The 22,183-nt window shown below is 42.2% G+C and overlaps 1 protein-coding gene across 2 annotated transcripts; it reads right to left on the bottom strand.

Annotated features, from left to right (window-relative positions):
• Nucleotides 1-633: 633 nt before the first annotated feature.
• Nucleotides 634-21,958, bottom strand: IRF4 (interferon regulatory factor 4). Of its 2 annotated transcripts, XM_054018709.1 has the most exons (9): nucleotides 21,903-21,958; nucleotides 19,122-19,365; nucleotides 18,177-18,363; nucleotides 17,123-17,211; nucleotides 16,372-16,513; nucleotides 13,770-13,877; nucleotides 11,962-12,315; nucleotides 7,011-7,123; nucleotides 634-4,531 (listed from the first exon to the last, which is right to left on the bottom strand). In XM_054018709.1, exons 2-9 carry the CDS (start codon nucleotides 19,323-19,325, stop codon nucleotides 4,388-4,390), a joined length of 1,341 nt encoding a protein of 446 aa, XP_053874684.1. In that variant the 5' UTR covers nucleotides 19,326-19,365; nucleotides 21,903-21,958; the 3' UTR covers nucleotides 634-4,387. The 2 variants fall into 2 exon arrangements, with proteins under 2 accessions (XP_053874684.1, XP_053874683.1); XM_054018708.1 differs by lacking the exon at nucleotides 21,903-21,958 and having other exon boundaries at nucleotides 19,122-19,751.
• Nucleotides 21,959-22,183: the final 225 nt, after the last annotated feature.

Below are 22,183 nucleotides of genomic sequence, written 5' to 3'. Positions count from 1 at the left end.
ACCACATATTTATGGTATCTCTAGGGTCTAGAAGGAGACAATGATCTACAGCACCATGACTGAATGCTTTACTTTTTCCTCAAAGCTCTCTGATCAGAATGGTGTTTCCCCACCTCCACTTTGCTGACAAATGCTGATGTAAACAGCATACGTACAAAGCATGGGGGTTTTCACGTGAATCCTGTGTTTTTTCCACAAAGCCTCTTACGCTGTACTTTGCTTAAAATATATATCTTCTCATTTCTGGTTAACCTATATCCCCACAGCTGTTAATGAGCTTTTAACAGTAGATTGAACCACTTCACAAAGTGAGACAAAGCCAATTTTTAAAGAAAGCAAATAGTTTGAGGGATTTGGACATGAAGCTCTTACAAAAGATCACAGACAGTTGTAGCAATGTTGATATATTAGAATGAGATTACAATATTGACAAATTACAATGGACTCCATTTAAAACACGGATCAATCTTTGTCATCAATCTTGCTAGGAGTAAAACATTTGAGATATAATACCACTGAAATCCGACCAGGAAGGAAGTAGACTTCAGAAGCTATAAACAGAATTTAACAGAAGTAGGAAGTAATTCAAATGCTCTCGCATTAGTGACGGGGTAAAAACATTTAATCAGAAAAAATGTTTAGGGTTTTTTTTCCCCACTTTATTTATCCATTGGTTATTTGGAACAATAGCATGTTGTCACATAAGTCAAATACAGTCTTTAAAAATCAATTTACAATGTAATTCACGGTACCATTCTAGATATTCATTGCTCTTTTTCAAAAATAGATGTTTCTGGCTTTTTGATTGTGTTAAATACATTTTCACCTGGAGGCTTTCCTACACTGTAAATAGGGTACTCATAATTAGGTCAGAATTTACGGACAGTCCTACTAGATATCACATGCAACTTCTTATTGGATGCTTTTTTTTTTTTTCCCCATCCCTTCTTCTTCAACAGCTGCTAACTTTACACTGTACTCCGGAGGGGAGTATAATTAAAAGCTCCATTGAAAGCCAAGCTCAATGTACCTCTGAATTTGGATGATAGAAGATGCAACACAAAGAGCTGGATAGTTTCCCCTTCCTAAAAGGCTTAGTAGATCTCTTGCACAGTTTGCAGACTCTCCTCTTGCTTTGGGTTACTGAGTACAATGGCATAGGCTGTTGCTACTCTACTAGGACAGTTCCTATTGTTTAATTTGATCATCTCCCTTTGGTCCTATCCCAACTCCTCTTCTCTCGCTCAAACACACACACACACACCCCAGTACCTCAAGCTTTAGGCCCCAGTTCCGCAAAGCACTAGAATTCGGCACGCACTCACATGCTTTGCTGAGTAGGAATGGACTTAGGCACATGCTCAAACTAAGAGCTTTCGTGCTTAGCTGAATCGAGGCAGTACCATTAACAGCACTACTAGGTTGTTTGCAATGAACCTGTGAAATGCTGGCCAGCATTACCAAGGGGTTGGTAAAATCAGTGTAACTTTGGAAAGTTCTTCTCTCCAGGGCTATAATGGGTAAAACCTGGAACACATTTTGAGAAGCTGCCTCATTCTATACTTGCAATTCCCTGCTTTCCTGGAAGGTACCACATTCCAAAACAACAAGTAGTTCAACACAATTGGCTTTTAGACTTACATGACACTAACCTATCCTAAAATATCTACCAGCAAAAAATACATGTATTTTGTAAATGAATCTACAAACTTTCAGTGTTTCTGTAGCCTTTATTCTAAAACATAGAAGCTTATGAAGCTGTGATCTTTATACTCTTGTTGGAACAATCTGAAACTCCCCTCACATTCCAGAAGGATTCAAACTGATCACTTAACAGTCTGTGCCATTCTTTACTCCTATAAGGCATCATCTGGTTCTCACTGAAGATCAATGGGACTTTCACTATTGATTTCCATGGGAGCGGGGTGAAAGGCCAACATAACTAACTTACAACCTCTTGTGTTTTCCCTAAGGAATTTAGTAATATCATCCTGAAAATAGCATATTCCAAGTCAAACTTGATGAATTGGACAAATAGTTCAATATCTTTCCAATGTGCAGTGATACTGAAAACAGATACCACTATGCCTTGATTTTAAGAATCAGAATTTCACATAAGCCATAGAAGACATCAAGGTCCAAAATCTGAAGTCAATGGGAGCTCCAGGCATCCAATAGCAGAATGTGGCCTTCAATTATTTTTATTCCCTACGATGTCTATAGTTCAGCAAAGGAAAAAATACATATTTTTCAATGCTTTGCTAAGTGAACTAACACTGAATGTTTTCATATTTCAGACTTCCTTTCTTGTGGTCTGTTCCTGCAATCTTTACATAAACAAACCTCCCACTGACTTAACTGGGCCTCTTGCCTGAGATGGCAATGCAGGATTAGGCCCTTAAGAACTAACCCCACCTCAGAAAAGAACACATCTGATCTACCGAACTGAACTGTTGGGGTCCAGAAATTGATTCTGAGAGATGTGGTGAGACACTCAGCAAGTGAAGCAATGACTATTAGGAAAAGTTAAACCCACATCCAATACGGTATATCAGTTCATTTCTGCAGTCTTGCACACAAAAGTCCCATTGATTTCAACTGAAGCACTGCATGCTTCACTGGACTAAAATATACATAGAAGTGTGCAAATTAAAAAGGGTTGGAGGCTGACTAACGCAGAGATTTGAATGTCTATGAGCTAGAGTATTCCCCTAAGAACATGTAAGTCAGGAAAGATATTTCAAGTAAGGAAGAATATTAAAGCATAATGAACTGATAAACTGGCCTTATGGGAGGGGAGAAAAGGGGGGATATTATATCCCAAAATAGTATGCATCTTTAAGATGTATAAATTAAAGTTCCCTAGAATGTGAGTCTGCTGTCAGACCATATACAATTTTGTTTTAGCTAGAAATTCAAGCAAAATGTATTTCTAACCATGGAGAGGATCTTTCTGGCATGAGAAATATAAATTCACAGATTTTTAAGGCCAGAACAGACCATTATGATCACCTAGTCTGACCTCCTGCATAACACAGACTGTAGAATTTCACTTATATATACACACACACACACACACACACCAATATTGACAGATCTCTCTCTTTCTTTGCCATACAAAGGAGTTCCAAGTTCATTTGCATATGCAAGCAAATAATCAACACCCCAGCATTAAAAGTTGTAAATCTCCTAAAATTATACTTTTTTTTTCTTTTTTACTTTTTAAAACAAAAGTTAGGATAGATATTCCCAGCTCTACTAATACTATGGGCCAAAGCCTGCTCTTCTTTGGACACCTGGCTCCCACTGACTTCTGCACAGGAGGAAGGGAGTTGTAGGTGCACAGCCAAGAGCAGAATTTGACCTTGTGTAAGTCAACAACTCTTTTTGTGAATATTTACCAAACCTATACAAATATACCTTGGAAATCTATTTCATGTTACATATATGTGCCAGTGAGAATGACCACCAAAAAAGAATCATATATGAAAGAATAATTATCAAAGATTACAGTTATTTTCTCAAAAACCTGTTTTATTCTAGGGTCTAGATTCAAGTCAATGGTCCCACCTGCAACACAGACAGCAAAAACTCCCAAATCTAGAGATTGTTAGAGAGAAGCATCAGTTGCCTGCTGACTCTGCAATGTTAAATGACCACCCTTCACAATGTACTACCCCAAATACACCATCTAGAGAACTCTTCTAAGAGCTGTTATGAGTATCAATCCACTAACAGCAGTAATGACGACAAAATTCACTTTGAAGAGAAATGTCAGGCATTAAAAATATATATCTCATTAGGACTGGATTTTTTAAAAAAATACACACTGAAACTTTCATAGAAGAATATAGGCATAAAAAGTTTACCACGCTTAACAATCTAAATTCTTAACCACTTACATATGTAGCTATTCACAACATAACATTTATGGATGCCTAGGCCACTTGTGTGCCATCTTTCCCACAGTAGCTACAGCTTCATGCTGGGAATACTGCCAATATATTTCCCTGCCCTGAGATTTGTAATCACAAATAAATAGCTCTGCAAATATCATAACATTGTAAACTCTGAATTTAAGTCTTCAGCAAGAAGTCATCCTCAAACCATGGAGAACGTTTAAACAATGTAAACATATCAAACATTTTGTCAGTTTTCACAGTTATCCCCAGCAACCGCAGAATCTATGTGAGATGTATCATCCAAATCTTGAAGCCTCATCTTTTCTATTGTACAATACTGTTGTTCTAGTTCATTTTCCAGTCTCTGAGACTTTGTTTTCCTGAATAAATCCAGCTGTGATTTGGATCCCCAAAATGTGAACCAGCTCTGTTCTTCCAATATGCATCATCTTTACAAAGCCTTAAACACACTCCTTCTGAGGAGATTATTCTTGAATGGAGGAATGGCGAATAGATCTGTGGTAATCCTCTGGACTAGTGACATGTTCTGGTAAATCATAGCCTCTCAGAAAATGTCCACTGTTTTGTTGAGCAAAGTAATACAGCTGCCTTGCAAACATTGGCTCAACCTTAACAACAGATAAAAATGTTATTGAAGCGTGATAGCATGTTCCATATCATTCGTATTAGCTATTTACTCAACAATAAAAAGATGATAAAAACAAGGCAAAATAAAACAGTTCCGCATACCAAAATGGAAAGAAAATGCACTCTGTTCTCATTGAGCTCTGCCTTTACTTCGACTCCAGATTTTTAGAGCTAGCTGCAGTTTTTGCAGACAAATACCCATTGCATAAAGCATGCGTTTGCAAATGTAGTCCATCATTCTATCAGCTAGCCCATATGTGCATGTGATGCCTGATTTGTGTGTGCCCATATTTCCATGGCTAAATTAGGCACGGCCAAATGCAGGCCCAGTTTCACATGCTCAACTTTAAAAATCTGTCCCTTATTCTGAGTCCAAGTCGAACGTTTCTAAAATTAAATATTATTGTATGTCCATTCATCCCTAACTGTATCTGTTCAGCATTGCACTGGTCTAATATGGCCAAGCTTTGGGGCAATGTTTGAGAGGCTCTACTCATTTTGCTTGTCTCACTAGCTCCAAGGGTCCCCAGCTTTGCACAGTGCCTTAGTTAAATACTTATCTTTCACTCCTAGGATATAAAAACTTGAGATTTATAAATGGGGAGCAAATATGTTCTGAGAAAAGATCCGAGATCCTCTAAACATTTAGAGACATCCCTGCATAGACATCATTTTATGGAGGAAAGGTGTACGGGTGGCAGGGAGAAGAACATGTCCTCCCTAGCTTTCAGCTCACATCGGCAATGGAAGAAGGGACAGGAGTTTGAGGATGATGCTGACTGCAGCAATTCAGCAATCTCTCTCCACTTCCCCTCATCAGCTGTCGGACTGGTCATCTGGACAAGAAAGAGGCAGCTGCAGGTGTAGCCGCCTGCTGCTAGGGGCTGTTCTGGGCCTCTGCTGGGCAGCCATGCAACTGGGTGCTCTATGGAACCTGCTTAGTTCCCACCCTCCCCATCCTCCACCAGTTCCAAGTGCAGAACAGGGGGACCCAAGGCAGAGGCTGAGCCAATTCCAGAGAAGAGATTGAGCTGCCAGCCAGCATAACGAGGTTCAGGTATGAGGCAGAGCGCTGGAGGAGAGAACAAACTCACGGAGAGTTGGGGGGGAGGGCAGTGGGCACAGGCTGAGAGGAGATTCTTTGTGGGCAGGGAGGAGAATATGTTTGAGGAGAGGAGGGCTGTGGGGAAAGGGTACTTTGAAGGGGGACCAGAAATGTAGAAAGCAGATGGGAGGAGAGGGAATGGTTGGGAAGTGGGAGGTGTTATGGATGGTGGAGAGAATTTGTACTGTTGGGGGCCTAAGTAAGGAATGAGGAGGCTTGAGGTCCAATGATATCCCTAATCTTTGCTCAAATAATTACTCCATTGTATTCCTGGCCCGATACTCCTCAGCAATCTAAAGATCCAGGACTGATGTCTGGGTTAGGGGGGCATGTGTTAGAGTTAGAGGATCTCTGAACGGGAGAAAAAGCTAACCTGACCATGGGAACATTCATTCAAACAGAGGATGTCTGGGTAGGACAGCAAACTGAACTTGAAAGCTGTAATCCTCCACCCAGGGGAACCACAGGGCAATGCGTTGCAGGCAGATAGTGGTAAGGAAGTCACATAACTAGTAACGAGAAGGTAATTATTTTATTACAAAAATCTATGGCCCATCACCTTAGCATCTGGATGACTTACAAAATTAAACACCAATATTCTCCTACCTCGGAGATAATGGCAATAAACTAAACCCTGCCTCTAGAGTGGGCAGGGAGACCATGGATACATCTCCATTGTGGAGCTCGGTTTTTGGAAAGCAGCTGATCCCAGCCTCCACTATTGCTTACACTGGTGCAGCTGCACTACTGCAGGGAAATGAATATAAAAGTAGGCAGTATAGCCAAGGCCCAGGGTTACGAAGTTTACTGCCAAGAGGTGAAGCAAGAGTAACCCAAGCAGTAAAGCCTGCCTCAGTCTGCTATGGCATTTTGCAATGCAGACACCAGAGGCCGGGGAGACGAAAGGGAAGAGGGTATCTCTGAGAAAGCTTAGATGCTGCAGCACACTTATGTGGCAATTTTAAAAGAATCCAAAATTATGCGCCATGTAATCATATTCTATGCAAGGCCCTGCTTACCAGTGTCACATGGCTGACACTAGCCAAGCTGTTCCATTTAGCTCATAGTCATAATTACTCCTCTAAAGTGCTTTCATCAGTAGATCGTAAAGCGCTTTACAAAGAAGGTCAGTCTTCTTATCCCCATTTTTACAGATGGGGAAACTGAGGCAGGACATGACTTGCCAGCGGGCTAATGGCAGAGCAGGGAAGTGAACCCGGGTCTCCCAGCCCAGTGCCCTATCCACTAGGATATACTGCATCCCTCACAGCTTACTGATGAGCGGTAGAGAAGGCTGCCTGGCAGATTCACATACCCTTCATTGTAAACTAAGAAATGAAATAAATCATACTTACGTGGGCTGTAATTAGCTTCCTCTGTCTTTGTGGGTCTGGAAATTCCTCTCCAAAACACAGAGCAACCTGGAATCTAGGCAATGGACGTCCATGGTGGGCAAAAGCTTGCAGTTCTGAAGACAGAAAAGATATGTTCAGAAAATCCTCACCATCAATGGCTGAGTTCCAGAGTTAGTAATGAAGGACCTTGGAGCAGAACAGCAGACTACAGGAGCGATGAAGAGGTTCTATTGGACAATTGGCAAAAGCAATGACAGGGTCTAGCAAAGGAAAAGCAAGTCTGGGAGAAAGGAGAGATACCAGCATAGAAAAGTGATCTTGGAGATTTTGCCACAGATCAGGGAGAGAACAAGGGACAAATAGCTGAAAACTTTGTCGTTCCCCCAAGAGCTAAGAGACTCCAATTATTCTATCTGTATTGCATTTTGAGTAATTTCATATAAACAGCAATTGGGATTTCCTTAGATTCATACTTGTGTTTGGCTTAACAACAGAAACTTCTGAAACATTCTTCAGGACTTTTGAACTTTGCCAGTTTACATTTCTCCTATCCACACATACATTTCAGAAGGATCATGCTATGTAAGTCACTTTGCACGGCTTCTTTCAAAAACAATGGTGCTGAGATGTTGCAGGAGGGCCTGTCACCCTTAAGAGTAGAACTGAGATCAATTTAAGTAACAAAAGTGTTTACTCTTTGACTTCAAACTACAGTTCTGTGCCCACTACTTATGATGGCTGAACATCAGAAGATGGATTGTTCATTAGAAAGTAGATGGCGAATCTCAGGACTAGCTTACAATGCAGCTGGTACACCTTTGTAAGGGTTTGATCTTGCTCCCACTTAAGATAATGGCTTCAGTGGGAGCAGGAGCAGGCCCAAACAGAACCATGTTAGTGTCTGCATATTGTCCAATCACCCTCCCCACCTCCCCAGGTCATGAATCCACAGGAATGTAATTAGTTCAGATTACATATTTTCTGGATGGTTTGCCTTTCTCTTCTACTACAGGAGCCAGGGTCCCAGAGATCTCATGTCAGCTCTTTCTAAGGGTATGTCTACATTGCAATCGGAGGTGTGATTACAGCGCAGGTAGGCATAGTCTCACTAGCAGAGCTAAAAATAGCAGTCTGAATGAGGCTGCATGGGCTAGTAATGCACATAGGTCGCTGAGGTCCCCAGCATGCATGTATAGTCCACAGTGGAGCCCCCGCTACCACATCAATGTTGTTATTTTTAGCCATTTTAGCACAGGGAAAGCCAGTGTGGGTCTGACTACCCAAGCTGCAATCACATCTCAGATTGCAGTGTGGACAGACCCTTTGAAAAGGGCCAGGCTCAAATACAGCAACATCTGTGACCTTTCATTGCCCCCCTCATCCTCTTTTCCCCTCTCTGCTGCTGTCACTTGTTGGGTCATGTCTATTTTTATACTGCAAACTCTGTAGAGAAGGCACTTTGGGTGAAATCCTGGCCCCACTGAAGTCAATGGGAGTCTTGCCATTGTCTTCAATAGGGCCAGGATTCCATCCCTTTTATTGCTCTGTAAAGCACCGAGAATTCTTTAGGCACAACATAACATCATCAAAAATGTTAGTTTATAATACAGTACAAGAAAAATCTCAAAAGGTTGCAAAGTGCAAATTTGGTTATAGTCATCCTCTGAGTCTAACAATAACAACAACACCACCACCATATAGCTCTTATACAGCACATTTAATCCACAGAGTTCCAAGCACTTTACCAAGGACATCAGTATCATTATCCCCATTTCACAGATGTGGATACTGAGGCACAGAGAGGGGAAGTAACTTGTGCAAGGTCACTCAGCAGGACAGTGGCAGAGTCAGGAATAGAACCCGGGTCTCCTGAATTCCAGTCCACTGCTCTAGTCACTAGGCAATACTTCCTCTCAAATATATACATATTTATATTAGGCAAATTATTCCCTGTATGGGGGAGATGTTTACAAGAGGGCTCCACTTGGGTTAAAATACATTGCTCTTTGACGCAGGGACTGTTTCTTATTCTGTGTAAATGCAGTGCCCAGCACAATGGGGCACTAGTCTCAGTTGAGACCTCTAGTTTCTACTGAATAATAAATTATAATGATTCATGATAAATTAATAATTAATGCAAAGAGAACTGCACTCTATTTGTAACCAAAAAAGTAGGTAATGTTCTCTCTCTCTATTTCCAACAACCCCTAAAACCACTCACAATCTGCTAGGAGCAGAGGGGGAGACTTTCAGTTCTTCGGTATGATCATCCAACACTGCATTCACTTAGGCATCATAAGAGAGGGCAAGGAGGAGTCTGGGTTCAGTGCAACTCCTGATTAATTAGTCCCAGTGTTACTACTGAGGAAAGAACCCCATCCCTACCCCTCTTCTGTCACAGAATTTTACTCAGGCCTTGTCTACACTACAGGGGGAGATCGATCTAAGTTATGCAACTTCAGTTGTCCAATAGAACCCGTTGACTCCCCTTGCGCTTCGTGTTCAGATGGAATACAGGAGTTGACGGGAGAGTGATCTGCGGTAGATATAGCAGGTCTTCACTAGACCCGCTAAAGCAACCACCGATGCATCGCACGTCAATTCCCCAGTAAGTGTAGACAAGCCCTCAGCCTCAGTGATTCTCAAAGTATTGCAGCATAATAGCCCAGGGAAGAGATGGGATAGAGAAGGGAGTTGGCCCACGAAGGGTTTCAGTAGTAAGAATAATCTTCAATATGAAAGAGAGTCAGAGAATCCCAGCTCTTCCAAACGCATGAAAGCATGTACTTGAGGTCCTCTCACTGCTCTGAGCATGTCACTTCACTATTCAACCAGCTCCACTGACTCCTTCTCATCTCCTGGGTCAAATTCAGACTTCAACTGCCAGGTTTTCACATGCCTCCCCAAATCAGGTCTAATTTCCTTCTATTCTAGCTCCAACTACCTACTCCTCTCCACCCATGCCAGCCTCCTTAACACCCCTTCATACCCTTTTCCTATTCCAGTCTTTGAGCCTTCTCTAAATTCTCTCGCTCTCCTGGTTTGCTAAAGTCATCACTCAGATCTCTCCATAAGTAACCCAGACATTAGAATCTGGTCACCCCTGTACTATATGTCAGAATCACAAAGCCCAGTCTTTCAGTGAGTCCCATATGGACATATCCCTGCACCAAGACGCAGCCATATCAATTAAAGGCCACAGCCTTGGTTCTGCACCTTCCTTCTGTGAATTCTTTGGGACATGCATCTCTTAGTAGAAGTCCTGAGTGTTTCCATCCCCTAAGGGTCTGATTTTCTGACTGTCCACACCCAAATGCGCACTTAACTTGGGAGCTCACTAACCAAAATTAATATGTAGCTATGGTATGTGCATGGCACAATAGTCACTTAAGAAGTTACCTGGCTAGCTACACCCCAATTTGCACACACTATTGTGATAACTGCACACAAATTAAGCATGCAATTGTGCACATGTTTGCACATGCATTTGCATGCACATAGCTTAGAAAACTGTGCTTAAGTTAACCTTGGGGAACAGGCTTCTAAAAAAATACTGCCACATATCCTGTGAATGGTTTGGAAGAGCCAGATTAAATTTAAAGTGGCATCTGAAAAAGGAAAAGGGACTTCCAGGCACATGATTGCAGGCATAACGATACATCTTACAATTAGCATACAATAGAAGTTGTAACCCTATAAATTCAGCTCAAATTCCCCTTTTTAACTGTCAATTTTCATATCCTCTTCAGATGTGTGTTTAAATGCATATGGTGCTTGATAATTCTGCTAGGATGACACATCAAAGCCTGGAAAATGAAGTATTTTCAAGGCAGTGGCTCATTTGGGGTATTTTTTTAAAGCATTGCATTATTTTTCTACAAAACTGTAACTTATACCAATATATAGGTCTGAAAGGCAGTAAGGTGTCCTGCACAGAAGGGAGACCATGCCACTCTAAAACTTAAGAGCTCAACTGTAGCTCTGCCACAAGCCCTAGTAAGGGGCAGCATATAATTGTGCTGCTTGTTTCTCTACTTCCCCTCCCCTGGAGTAAGGGATCTGTGTCCACCCCTTTCCCTGGAGTAGGTTGCTCACCTCTCTGTGTTACCTCAGAAGTGCTGGTCAGCAACTTGGAAATTGGAGCCAAGACTCCATCCACTCTCTTCCCAGAGCAGGAGTATCCCTGTGAGACTGTTTTCCCCTCCATTCTGCTACCCACAATACAAATAACCAGCGCAGGGGGTTGAGGGCATGCCTTCAAACATCTGACTCGCTTTTGCAGGTGTGTTGGGCAAGTTACAGTCTTGCCCTATGCCATTAGTTAATAGGATGATTGTTGAAAGTCAGAGTTTATAAATTCACCCCACAAATATTTTCCCGTGTATTTGTTTAAATACAGACACACGCACACACCAAAACACAGATTTAAAAAAATATCTGTTGGGATTAATACTTGCTGATGTTTAAATACTCTGGGTCAGATTTCAGATACACACTGGCATAAGTCTGAAGTAAATCAACTGAAGACAATGGAGTTACTCAAGATTTACACCATTGGATCCAAAATCAGAATGTGGTCCCATCTACTATCCAATCTTAAGAAGGACTGTTTTGTTGGGCTCCTCCCACTCAGTATAAAGTGACACAGGCCTTACCTTGTCCTCAATTGAGCATGAGTGGTTCCCATTACTTTCAATGGGAGCCACATAAGTGTATCAAAAGCAGAACTAACCATAGTAATATACAAATAAAACACTATTCCAAGGCTGTGCTCTTCTAACACCTACATATAGGGCCACATCCAGAGAGCAGCTGAGCACCTGCGTCTCCCAACCACTTTGGTGGGAGTAATTTAGTGCAAAGACCCCTTCAATAGTGCCCATCTGGAACCACAATGACAGTGATTTGGTGACATTTATATAGACAACTTGTAACCTAAATTGAGAATTACCTGCTAAAAATTGCTGAGTATCAAAAAGTTTGCAGGTCTGCTCCCTTTCCAGTTTATTTGGCCTGTCACTGCATATCGCCAGAGGTCCATCCCAGTAGATCCTGCTTTGACAAAGTCTCTTAGCATAAAGCCCATCAGGTGCCATCCAGAGTATTACTCCTCGTTCCAAGTGGCTCAGTAATTTTTCTATGTTTTTCCTCTGGCCATTATCTTCTGGATAGGGGAAGATAACTTGATCCAAGCTGCTGACCTCATAATTTTGGGCATGAGATATTCTACAGCCTTCGGGACTTGAAGTCGTCATCTCTTTCACCAGTATTTCACGGTAATATAGACAGATGTGTAGTCGACAGTCTGTAAGTATATTTCAGAAAAAAATTACTGCCGTTCAATATTGAGAGTATTTTGCATTATATCGCAGTACTATTAAGGCCAATGGGCCAGATCTTGCAAGGTACTATGCATCTATAATTTCTAATACTCAACATCTCTCAGAATTTAGCCCTGATTTAGGGAAAAACATAGATTGAATTGAAATAATGAAATATGGAAGCACAAACTCCAACACCAGCTTCTACCAATACAGGCCCCTGGAGTGGGAACCGAATAGCCTGTGATGCAGACAGCAGAAAACATGCTAGATATTAATGCCTGGCAAGCCGCGTATTTTCATTAGTGGGGGGAAAAGTGTTTGTACTTCACAGGTATAATTGGAATTAAAGCTCAAACTCAGTATGTTCTCCTAGATACATCAGAAAATAGCTATGCTTCTCTCAAGATGTTGTATATAACCCTGTTAAGCAACTACCCACAAGACTTGCAAAAATGCAATCAGTTGCCTAATAGAAGTGGTCTTTGGCTGAAACGCAGACAAAATTATATTTGAAATCTTAGGCATAGTTTTAAAGTGGTCACTCGACACAGGAGAGTGATTGTTAAGGGCTCGATCCTGGTGCAGGGCTGTGCAAATAGACCCATTTGGGACAGCAGCCCTGCTCAGGAAGGGCACTTAGGTGTGTGCTTAACTCTGTCATTTGCCAGCCAAGTCTCTCCCCTTAATGTTGCATTGTCAATTTCTCCATAGAATTTCCATTGTTAGTTTAAAACCCAAACTAGCTCCTACATTTCCACATAAGGAATAAAATAAAAATAAAAAATCCCTTAAGTCTGAACGACTGCAAAGCTGGCTGAACAGATTTCTTTTCAGAGAGTGAAAGTGCCATCACCAAAGTACCGAGAGGTTTTATTTTATCAAGGATAAATAAATGCTGCAAATCCTGATGCAGTCAACAGAGAAGACAGAAAAGTATCCATAGGACAAAATGTTGAACAAAGGAATAGTATTTTTCAGAAAGGATATGGTCCAGTTTAAAAAAAAAAAAAACTCTAGACCTCTGAATCCAAAAGCAATATGGCTTTGTGGTGAGCTAAAGAAGAATCTGCTTCCCCTGTCAGCAGTTGTCCTATCTGACGACTCACTGAGGAGCAACCAAGAATTTGCTTGAAATTTGCTTGAAAGAGCAAAGTACTTAAGCATGTGTAACTGTAAGCACATGAATGATCCCATTGATCTTAATCTGAGTTACAGATTTCAGTGAGGACTACTCAAGTGCTTAAAGTTCCACATGTGTTTAAAAATCTTGCTGAACTGAGGCCTAAGTGTATATGCACAGAACTCATTTGGAAAGGAAATGTCACTTTCACTGACAAAAGAAGTCCCTATAAACAGTGAGTAAACATTTACTTGGAAAATTATAAGGAGAGCCTCCTGGATGGTTCACCATGAAAGCCTGGTGTTATAGACTTACCTGATAGTGCAAGAGCTTCACCAGACCTTATGCTTGGCTCTATTGGGATCCCAGGAGTCTGTGACTCAGATGGTGCACAAGCATAAAAGGTTCCAGTCACCTGACAACCTGTTTTCACAAAAAAAAGTCAAATGATATCTAGCTATCTAAAACCCAAGAACAAATTTAGAGTTCACAGCTATGCATGTGACAGTTTCTGAGCTCCAGCTCTATCAAAAAAACTTCCCCTTGACCAAAACATTTTATCCACTCAAAATGTTACCTAGATTTTTCTTATTTGGATTTTTTAAATGTTGTTCTTTTACCTAACCATATCAGTGCATATTATTCTCCCACAGAAATAATCTGCATTTTAACTAGATAATGGTGTTCTTGGAGGCTGATGAAAAATAATCCATTCATTCTCACAGGTCTTAAGGAGTTTTATCAAAGGCAACTCAAATATTCAGAGTCATTATGTCTTTAATTGTGTTAAAGAAAGAAGGTAATTGTAGGGAAAAGAGAATTCTCCTGCAGTAAAGTATTTAATACTACAGCCAACATTAGTCCTTTCCCAAGCTATCCCTTCCTGTGCGTGAGATAGTATTGAGGCAAACTGAAATGTGATAACACCTGTCCAAAGTCCCTTGAAGTCAACAGGAATCTTAGCATTGACTTCAAAGGGCTTTATATCATAAACACGATATTTATGACACAGGTAAGATACACTACTCTTTCCCATAGACAGATTTGACTCTTCTCAAAGCTACTTCACTTTTTAACTTATGCCAAGGGCATATGTGAGTGACTGTTGACAAACAAGACAATCCAGCGAGTAAGCCACTATTGCCTAATTCTCTGATACAAGCTTAATGCAGCACTTAGACCCTGAGACAGGAAAACACTTGAGAATTTGTTTACATCCATCCCTATACAAAAAACACTTAAGCATGTGCTTAATTTTAAGCATATGCTCACATCCCATTGACCCATTAAGCACGGGTTTAAATGCTCTGCTGCATTGGGGATTTATTCATTTTCTTTTAAGCCACAGAGATAGAAGGCCCTCCATTTCTTGTGTCTTCAGAATGCCCACTGACCCCAAGAAACACAGGATCAGGCCCTAACTGACCCATGAAGATACAATGGGGGGGAAATGATGCTTTGGAGCAGTGACTTTTTAAAGAACAGCCGTAATGATAAGCATAAGACTGGGAGTTGAGGGAATGAAATTGAAACCAGGAAAAGCAATATTCTTACTAAAGCATGACATAATGTTCATGGTTACTAACAAAAAACAAAGCAAAAATATCAGTGATTTTTTTAATATGTATATGCTAAGATTCTATCAGGTAATCAACAGAAAAAGGGGAAGAGATACATTTTCCAAAGAAAAATTACAGTTATGGTCTTCTTTCTAGTATTAGAAAATGCCATGTTTCTTTTATTCTCTATCTTAGCATTTTCTAGACCAGTCTTTACCATGGTATCTAAGAGTTTATGACACCTTTCATTAGTATTTCTATTCAGCATAAGTTCAACAGATCATAAGGACCAAAACCTACATTCACTACCCCATTGAAGTAACTATTGCATGGGGTGTAAATCAGGGCAGAATTTTATAAAATTTCAACTAAATAGCTCGTTTGTCTAAATGTAGAGTGTTCAGTTGTCAGTAGACAAGTGTAAACAGAAGTTTATTTCATTGCTCTTAAACCATGAAAGGACTGCATTTTGTAGTTCTGATGCCCTGTGCACTTTAAGTATTCTTTCCTCATCTCACCTTGGACTAAGGATTTTTCTTTTTGCAAGATTATTCTCATATGAATGCGTGGGGAGCTGTACTTATGGAGCAAATCCCTGCATACTGAAATGAACATATATCCCTTGAGAGTCTGAGCCTGCAGCCATACATGGCACAATGGATGATCATGTGAATAAGACACTAGACTGCAACTCAGGAAATCTGGGCTCAATTTCTAGCTCTTCTACAGACCTCCTATGTCACTATGGAACAAGTCACTTAATCGCTGTGTACCTCAGTTCCCCACATGAGGTAAAGGCTTCCCTACTTTGCATATTTTTCAGGTGCTCGGATTCAGTGTTGCCAACTCTAACGATACTTGGTATGCTATGATTATGTGAGAATCTCAGCTTTCCTTTGGGGGGGGGGGGGAGAGTAAGTTTCTAACCTACATGATTGTGGAGAAAAACGTGAAAAATGTGAACCATAGAGACTTAAAAATCAGAAGGCAAATAAAAAAAGTATCTATACATAGGCATTTATAAATCATTTGGGGGGGGCTGACTCAATTTTTGAATGCTTGGGGTTGGCAATATGAGTTGCTATGGTGATGACTAAGGCTCCTAGGCACTACAGTAAAACAAATAAAAGAATAAAATAAAATAAAACAACAATAAGTGTCAATATAGATGATAGTCAGAGGTGCTGATCCCCTGCAGCTATCATTGAAGGATGCTCAGAACTTCTGAAAATCAAGCCATCAATACTTATGCCACTGAAGCCATGAATAACAAATATGAAATCTGTGGTCCTTCTATGGTGGTCACATATTGTCTCTTTAGATTAGCAAGCAATTGACCTCCAAGGAGATGTTCTTACCGTTTTCACAAGCAGGACCTTGCCAATGGTGACTGCGAGCTGCAAAAGGAACACTTGGGCATTGGTAGGGGATGTCAGGGTGTGGCTGCTCTGGGGCAAAATCTCTCCAGTTACGTTCATGAGGTACCATGTAGTTTGACACCTGTTCATTTAATGAGACATTATTTTATTTGGCTGTAATCAGAATTGATGCTACCTTTCACATAATCTCCCATATTAAGAAAGTTTCCTTAGTTCTGCATGAGTCCTTTTGTTATTTGTTCTCCCATATCTCTTGTAGATCAAAATATCACACAGACCACCTGGATGATATTTTGCCAAAAGAAGGAGGCTTTCAAATGAGATGCATGTCACCATTAGTGTAAACTATAAACATGACAAAATTATAATAGGCAACTGGAGCACTGTTGCAAAACATTACAGTAGAATATCTATGTTTCATCATATGTTCAATTTCTGGCACCAGAAGTACTAGGGCAATACAACCATTTTTACCAAAAATATCTAACAAAACAGAGCTGTAATTCACATTTTAAAAAATCCCAGATGGATCAGCTGCCCTGTGGTTTCACATGATGAAAACATTGCTTACAGATTTCTCAGTTTCTTATAAAAAAGTCTTTTTTCCAAGCAGAACTAAATGGTGCTAGACCAGAATAGAAAGACTTGTAGTATAATACGGTCCTGCAAAAATTAGCTCAATCGGCACCCAACAAACAAGCCAAAAAATAACACATGACTGATACTGTACCTGAGCCTGTAGTGAAGTATAAGGAGAAGTCATTGTGTACGGATGGTTCATCATTATCTGTTGATCCTCTAGGCTGAGTTGTTTTGCTCCTACATACATGATGAGGATAAAAACAAAGTTACTAACCATATCTTAAAGAAACTTGAAAATAATCTACTGCAAATGAACTTGTACAAGGGACCATCCTTAATAAGCAATCTCCTCTCTTAAGAGACCATCCTACACCAGCCCCAAACACACAGGGCTTGATTGTGCTTTAAACACACTGGCCTACAGTGGGAGTGATGCAGAGGGACCTTTAGGAGGAATTCGGTCTCCCAGAGCTTCCCAGTGCATGAAGAAAGAGCACCTGCTGCTCACATCCCTTCAAGGGGTGCAGCATATTTCCTTATGTGCCCATCCAGCTCTGATGGCCAGTGCATAGGAGGGATGACTGATGGCCCTGCCTGCTGTGTGTCCTTTTGGGGGTGTCTTGAGGGTCTGGGGCTTCTAGAAAAATAGGGGCACAAGGGAGTGCCAGGACTGTGACCATACTTGACTGCTATGCAGAGGCAAACAGGGCTAGGGAGGATAATGCATTCCTCTAACCTTGCTCACCCCTGAAGTAGTCAGGCACAATCTGGCTCATAACGAGTTCAGGTCTGCTCCACCTTTATTTGAAGTCCACTTCCATTAAGCAAACTTATTTTTGCCTGTCTCTTGAGTGGTTGCTTAAGACAGGCGTCACTTTATTTAAAACTGAAATAGAGGCTGTACACCCAAGATTAAGCCATCCAGTAATTTACATACTGCATGCCTGTACCTCCAACAAAGGAATATTTTTTCCAAATGCTACGACTCAGACTCCCACCATTCTTTTTCAGGCAATGTAAGTCAAAGGGAAATTTATCCAAATACGACGTACTTGAGTATTGCACATTTATTGTATTGATTGCTACCAAGTCTGACACGAGTGACTGTATGGTTATACATGACACGAGTGACTTACATCTCTTCAGTTTTTGCACACTGGAAAATGAGACTTTAAATGTATGTAAAATCTAAGATGGCCTACCTTTTTTAGCTCCTTCTGGCACTATTCTGTACACTTTATATGGATCAGAAATATCCAGCTGGCTTCTCTCAACCAGTTCTTCAAAGTCATTGCTCTTGTTCAAAGCACACCGTAGCCTTGTCTTCCAAGTTGGGGGATCTGGTTTATCAATGCCCTCTCTGAACTTTCCTTTAAAAAGAGCCCAAGCCTGAAAACGTTTCAAATGTTCAAAAAGAAAGAGAAAAAAAAATCAAGCTATAGGTATACAATCACAAAAGCTGAAATAGCACTTGAGTGGAGAATTTATTCCCTATTGGTTTACGCTAAAGTATATGGGAGGTGGTTTCTTGGTAAGGTAATAAGAACAGTATTGAAGGCAAGAGAAAATAGTAAGAGAAAGAAGAAAAGTGACAGGGGGATGCAGAAATAAATGTTCTTTAACCATACAAATGTTTAACATTACAGTTGGAGAAGGAAGGAGGGGGGAAAGAGTTCCATATGGACTCTGGCAACCCTGTCGTTAAAATAAAACCAAACCAAACCAAACCCGAGAGGGCTTGCTGTGGAAAGCAATTAACTGCATTAATTCTGGGAGAAACTGCACAGCCTCGCTCCAGGCAACAGCCAGTAACCAATGCGCTTGAAAAAGACAGACCTACGCCTGCCCTGACCCAGCTCCCGCTGAAGTCAATGGCAAAACTCCCATTGGCTTCAACGGTGCGGGCTGGGGCCTCGGTGGGTCCTGGCTGAAAGGAGCTCGGAGTTGGAGAGCAGGAACCCCCATTGGCTCAGCTCGGGTTGTTGTTCAGAGCCACGTCCTGCCAAGGGGAGATAACCCACCACCACCCCCGTCTTCTTGCTAAGGACTCGATCCCTCCTGTCTCCCACCGGCCAGGGGGGTCGGGGCTGCGGGACGGCCAGAGACACGCCCAGAGGGCGGGTGAGTGGCCCTTGGCCGCCCCCTACCTTGAAGAGGGCGGCATCCTCCTCGCGGTTGTAGTCCTGCTTGCCGGCGTGTTTCCAGGGGATGCGGAAGATGCTCTTCTCGTCGTTCTCCCACACCAGGCCCGGGTACTTGCCGCTGTCGATCTGGTCAATCAGCCACTGGCGGAGCTTCCCGTTGCCGCAGCTCACCGAGCTCATCCCGCACTCGCTGCTCTCCAGGTTCATGCCACGCACCCGCTGCTCGCTGCACACGCCCGGGCACCAACTTGCGGAGGAGAAGGGGGCCGGAGGGAGAGGAGGAGAGAGGCGCCCGCTATTAAACCACGCGCCGGAGTTCGCAGACCCGCCAGCTGCAGCCTCAGACGTGGGCTGGGCCGGGCTGCTTAACTTTGTGCCCGCGCTTGAGCCTGGGAGAGGAAAGAGAGAAAGTTCCTCTCCCCGCTGCACAGCAGCCAGGGGGCCCATCAAGAGCCTCTTCCCGGCGGGGTGAGTCGGGCAGGCCCGGCCATTCAGAGCTACTGCGCCCTCACTGCAGGGATGCGCTCCTGGGCGCAGGGAGAGACAGCGACAGACGCTGTATTTATCTCTACCTGCTCCTCCCGCGCCGGTGTGTGTGTTTATGAAACAGATACTGAGAGTATAGCTGGGCATGTGTTCATGTATACACCTGTGTTCATATGTAAATACTAACCCCCCGGCACTGCTTTGAAAACCTCAACCACAAATAGTCATAAATAGCGCCTATGATCTCTAAGAGTGCGTGTGTGTGTGTGTGTGTGTGTGTGTGTATATATATATGCACACACACGGTGCATGCATACATATGATGCTAATTCACAAGTCCGCACAAGAAGATATATTTCAAAACCATACATAGAGGACATAATATATTCTACGTGTGTGTATCTATAATATTCACAAGCAATACAAGACTATACCAATCCCTATACCTAAAAGTCGATACAGACTGAGCTATCCCTCATACAAGTAAGCTGCTGTCATTTATCTAAAAGTGTGTAATAATCTGCATAGACACACATGCAAGATTTCTGTCCCCACAGACACGTACTGAACAGATCTAAAATTGGATATAGACTGAAAAGATCCTAAATGAAGGAAATTCACACGAGTTCTGAGTGGACAGGGAAAATGTACGTGTGATGCATTTTTACACACAAAGACGCACACACACGCTGTGTAGCTGTAAGTGTGTGTGGCGCTCCCTAGCTTTGCAGTTTCCCTTATGACTTCTACTCAGTGGCCAAGTTTTTGGTATTTGCACCCACCCACTAGTGCACCGCTGCTGCCGAGCCTGGGACTTTTCCATCACTACATTGTTCTCGTGAACATCATTTCCACGCAGCTGCTGGGGGTGGGTCTGACCGACCGACCTCGGGACAGAGAGCGGAAAAGGTCATCCTGATCTCATAGTGCTAGCGACTATTTCAGCCCTCGGAGAGCTCGCTGGGCAGAGCACGGAGCGGTTCCACCTCCACTTCCCCGTTAGAGACCCAGCAGTAAAAGCCTTACAGTAACATTTACGAAAAGAGAGTGAATTGGGTTCCGTCCGGAGCCCGGGGTTAAGGGACAGGGATCATGACGCCCTCTCCGGCTCCCATTGAAGTCAACCAGGGCCTGCAATGCCAGCAGGCTCTTGGCATAGACTGGGATTCCCGGTAGCAGTGAGGACAGGTGTATTAACGAGCCAGCATTACCGGAGTCTGGAATGGTAGTAGCAAGCCCAACAGCTTCCTATTAGCCCACTGAGCGAGGCCAGGCGCATGTGTTAACCCAGAGCTGCCCAGCTGGCTTGGTTTAGACATTAAAGAAAAATCATTTACAAAAGAAAATGACAGGGAAAAAAATTAACTTGATGGAATCCACCGCAAACTTTTACTTTTCCTCCCTTTCCAAAATAATAGTATAGTCAGAAAAATCTGTGTCTTGCAAGACTCGTGGGCTGCTGCTGGAAAGCAGACAAGGAGAATAGGGGCCGAAGATCAAAATGTGTGATCTCCTACCAGGTTCTAGCCAGGGACAGGGTTACAGTAATTTAAGGATTGAAAAGTGTATATACACACGCACACTTCTCTCTCTCTCTCTCTCTCTCGTTATATATATATATATATATACATATATATATATATATATATATCTCCCCCCCACACACACACTTTTCTAGAGAGAGAGAGAAAAAAATGAATATTTATAGTTGCTTAATTACAAGTGCTGCAGTAACTCTTGTTCTCCTAGAATCACAGAAATTAGAGATGGGGGGGGGGGAGAGAGAGAGAGACAGGTCTAGCCTATCCCCACCCCACCGCCAAAGAGAAAATGTAGGATCATTCACTCCAGCCAGGCTACTTTTAGAATGTATCATTTAAAAAACAAGAAATTCTGTAACTTTGTTTTCAATAGCAACACTCCCCCGTTGCATCTGAATTCATTTTATGCAATATTCTCACTAAATGCTCATGGGCAACTGTAATGCTAACTTAATACACCCTCTGTCTGAGGGACAGCTCTTCTAAGTTATGTCCATTTCTAACTTCTGTTATCCCAAACAGGAATCGCTCTGGGGCTAAAGGGGTGAGCATATGGGTCGAAGAGTTCTTTCTTGAAAAAGCTAGTGTGTAAAGCAAAATGAGGGAGGGAATTTGCCAGATAATGCTCATTCAATATGCTACCCTTCTAGAACAGGATCAAATCACTACCTGCTTAAATAAACAAAGGCATGCCCATTCCCCCCACCGCCCAATTATTATTTTTTACGATCAGCATTATGGATGATCGGTCTCTTACCTCTTTCACCCAGCCGCTCAGTGCAGGAGGCAGCCTGTTTTCTCAAATGGTTAAAAAAGATATGAAACAACCAAACTGAGCGAAAGCAGGAACTTATATGACTGACGAACTGTCAGATGTGGGGGGGGAGGTTGGGGGCGGAGTCTACAGAGGTTGGACTGAGGGATGCAGAAGAGTGCGGGGGCTGCACTGAAGCGGCGCGGGCCGCTGGGGGTTTACCTAGACACCGTGACACGTGGGGAAAAGTACAGAGCCTAATAGTTTTTATATATTGTGTACAT

The sequence above is a fragment of the Malaclemys terrapin genome, chromosome 2 (assembly GCF_027887155.1).
Source record: "Malaclemys terrapin pileata isolate rMalTer1 chromosome 2, rMalTer1.hap1, whole genome shotgun sequence".
Lineage (NCBI taxonomy): Eukaryota > Metazoa > Chordata > Testudines > Emydidae > Malaclemys > Malaclemys terrapin.
This window is presented reverse-complemented; position numbering and strand designations above follow the sequence as displayed.

Bases quoted from the DNA above. Each gene is read 5' to 3' on its own strand.
- IRF4 (XM_054018708.1), bottom strand. From the start codon at position 19,751: ATGCCCAGCTATACTCTCAGTATCTGTTTCATAAACACACACACCGGC. The intron at 13,878-16,371 runs GTAAGAACATCT...TTGTGAAAACAG, and splicing joins AGGTCCTGCTTGTGAAAACG to GTTGTCAGGTGACTGGAACC. The intron at 12,316-13,769 runs GTAAGTCTATAA...ATATACTTACAG, and splicing joins TGAAGCTCTTGCACTATCAG to ACTGTCGACTACACATCTGT.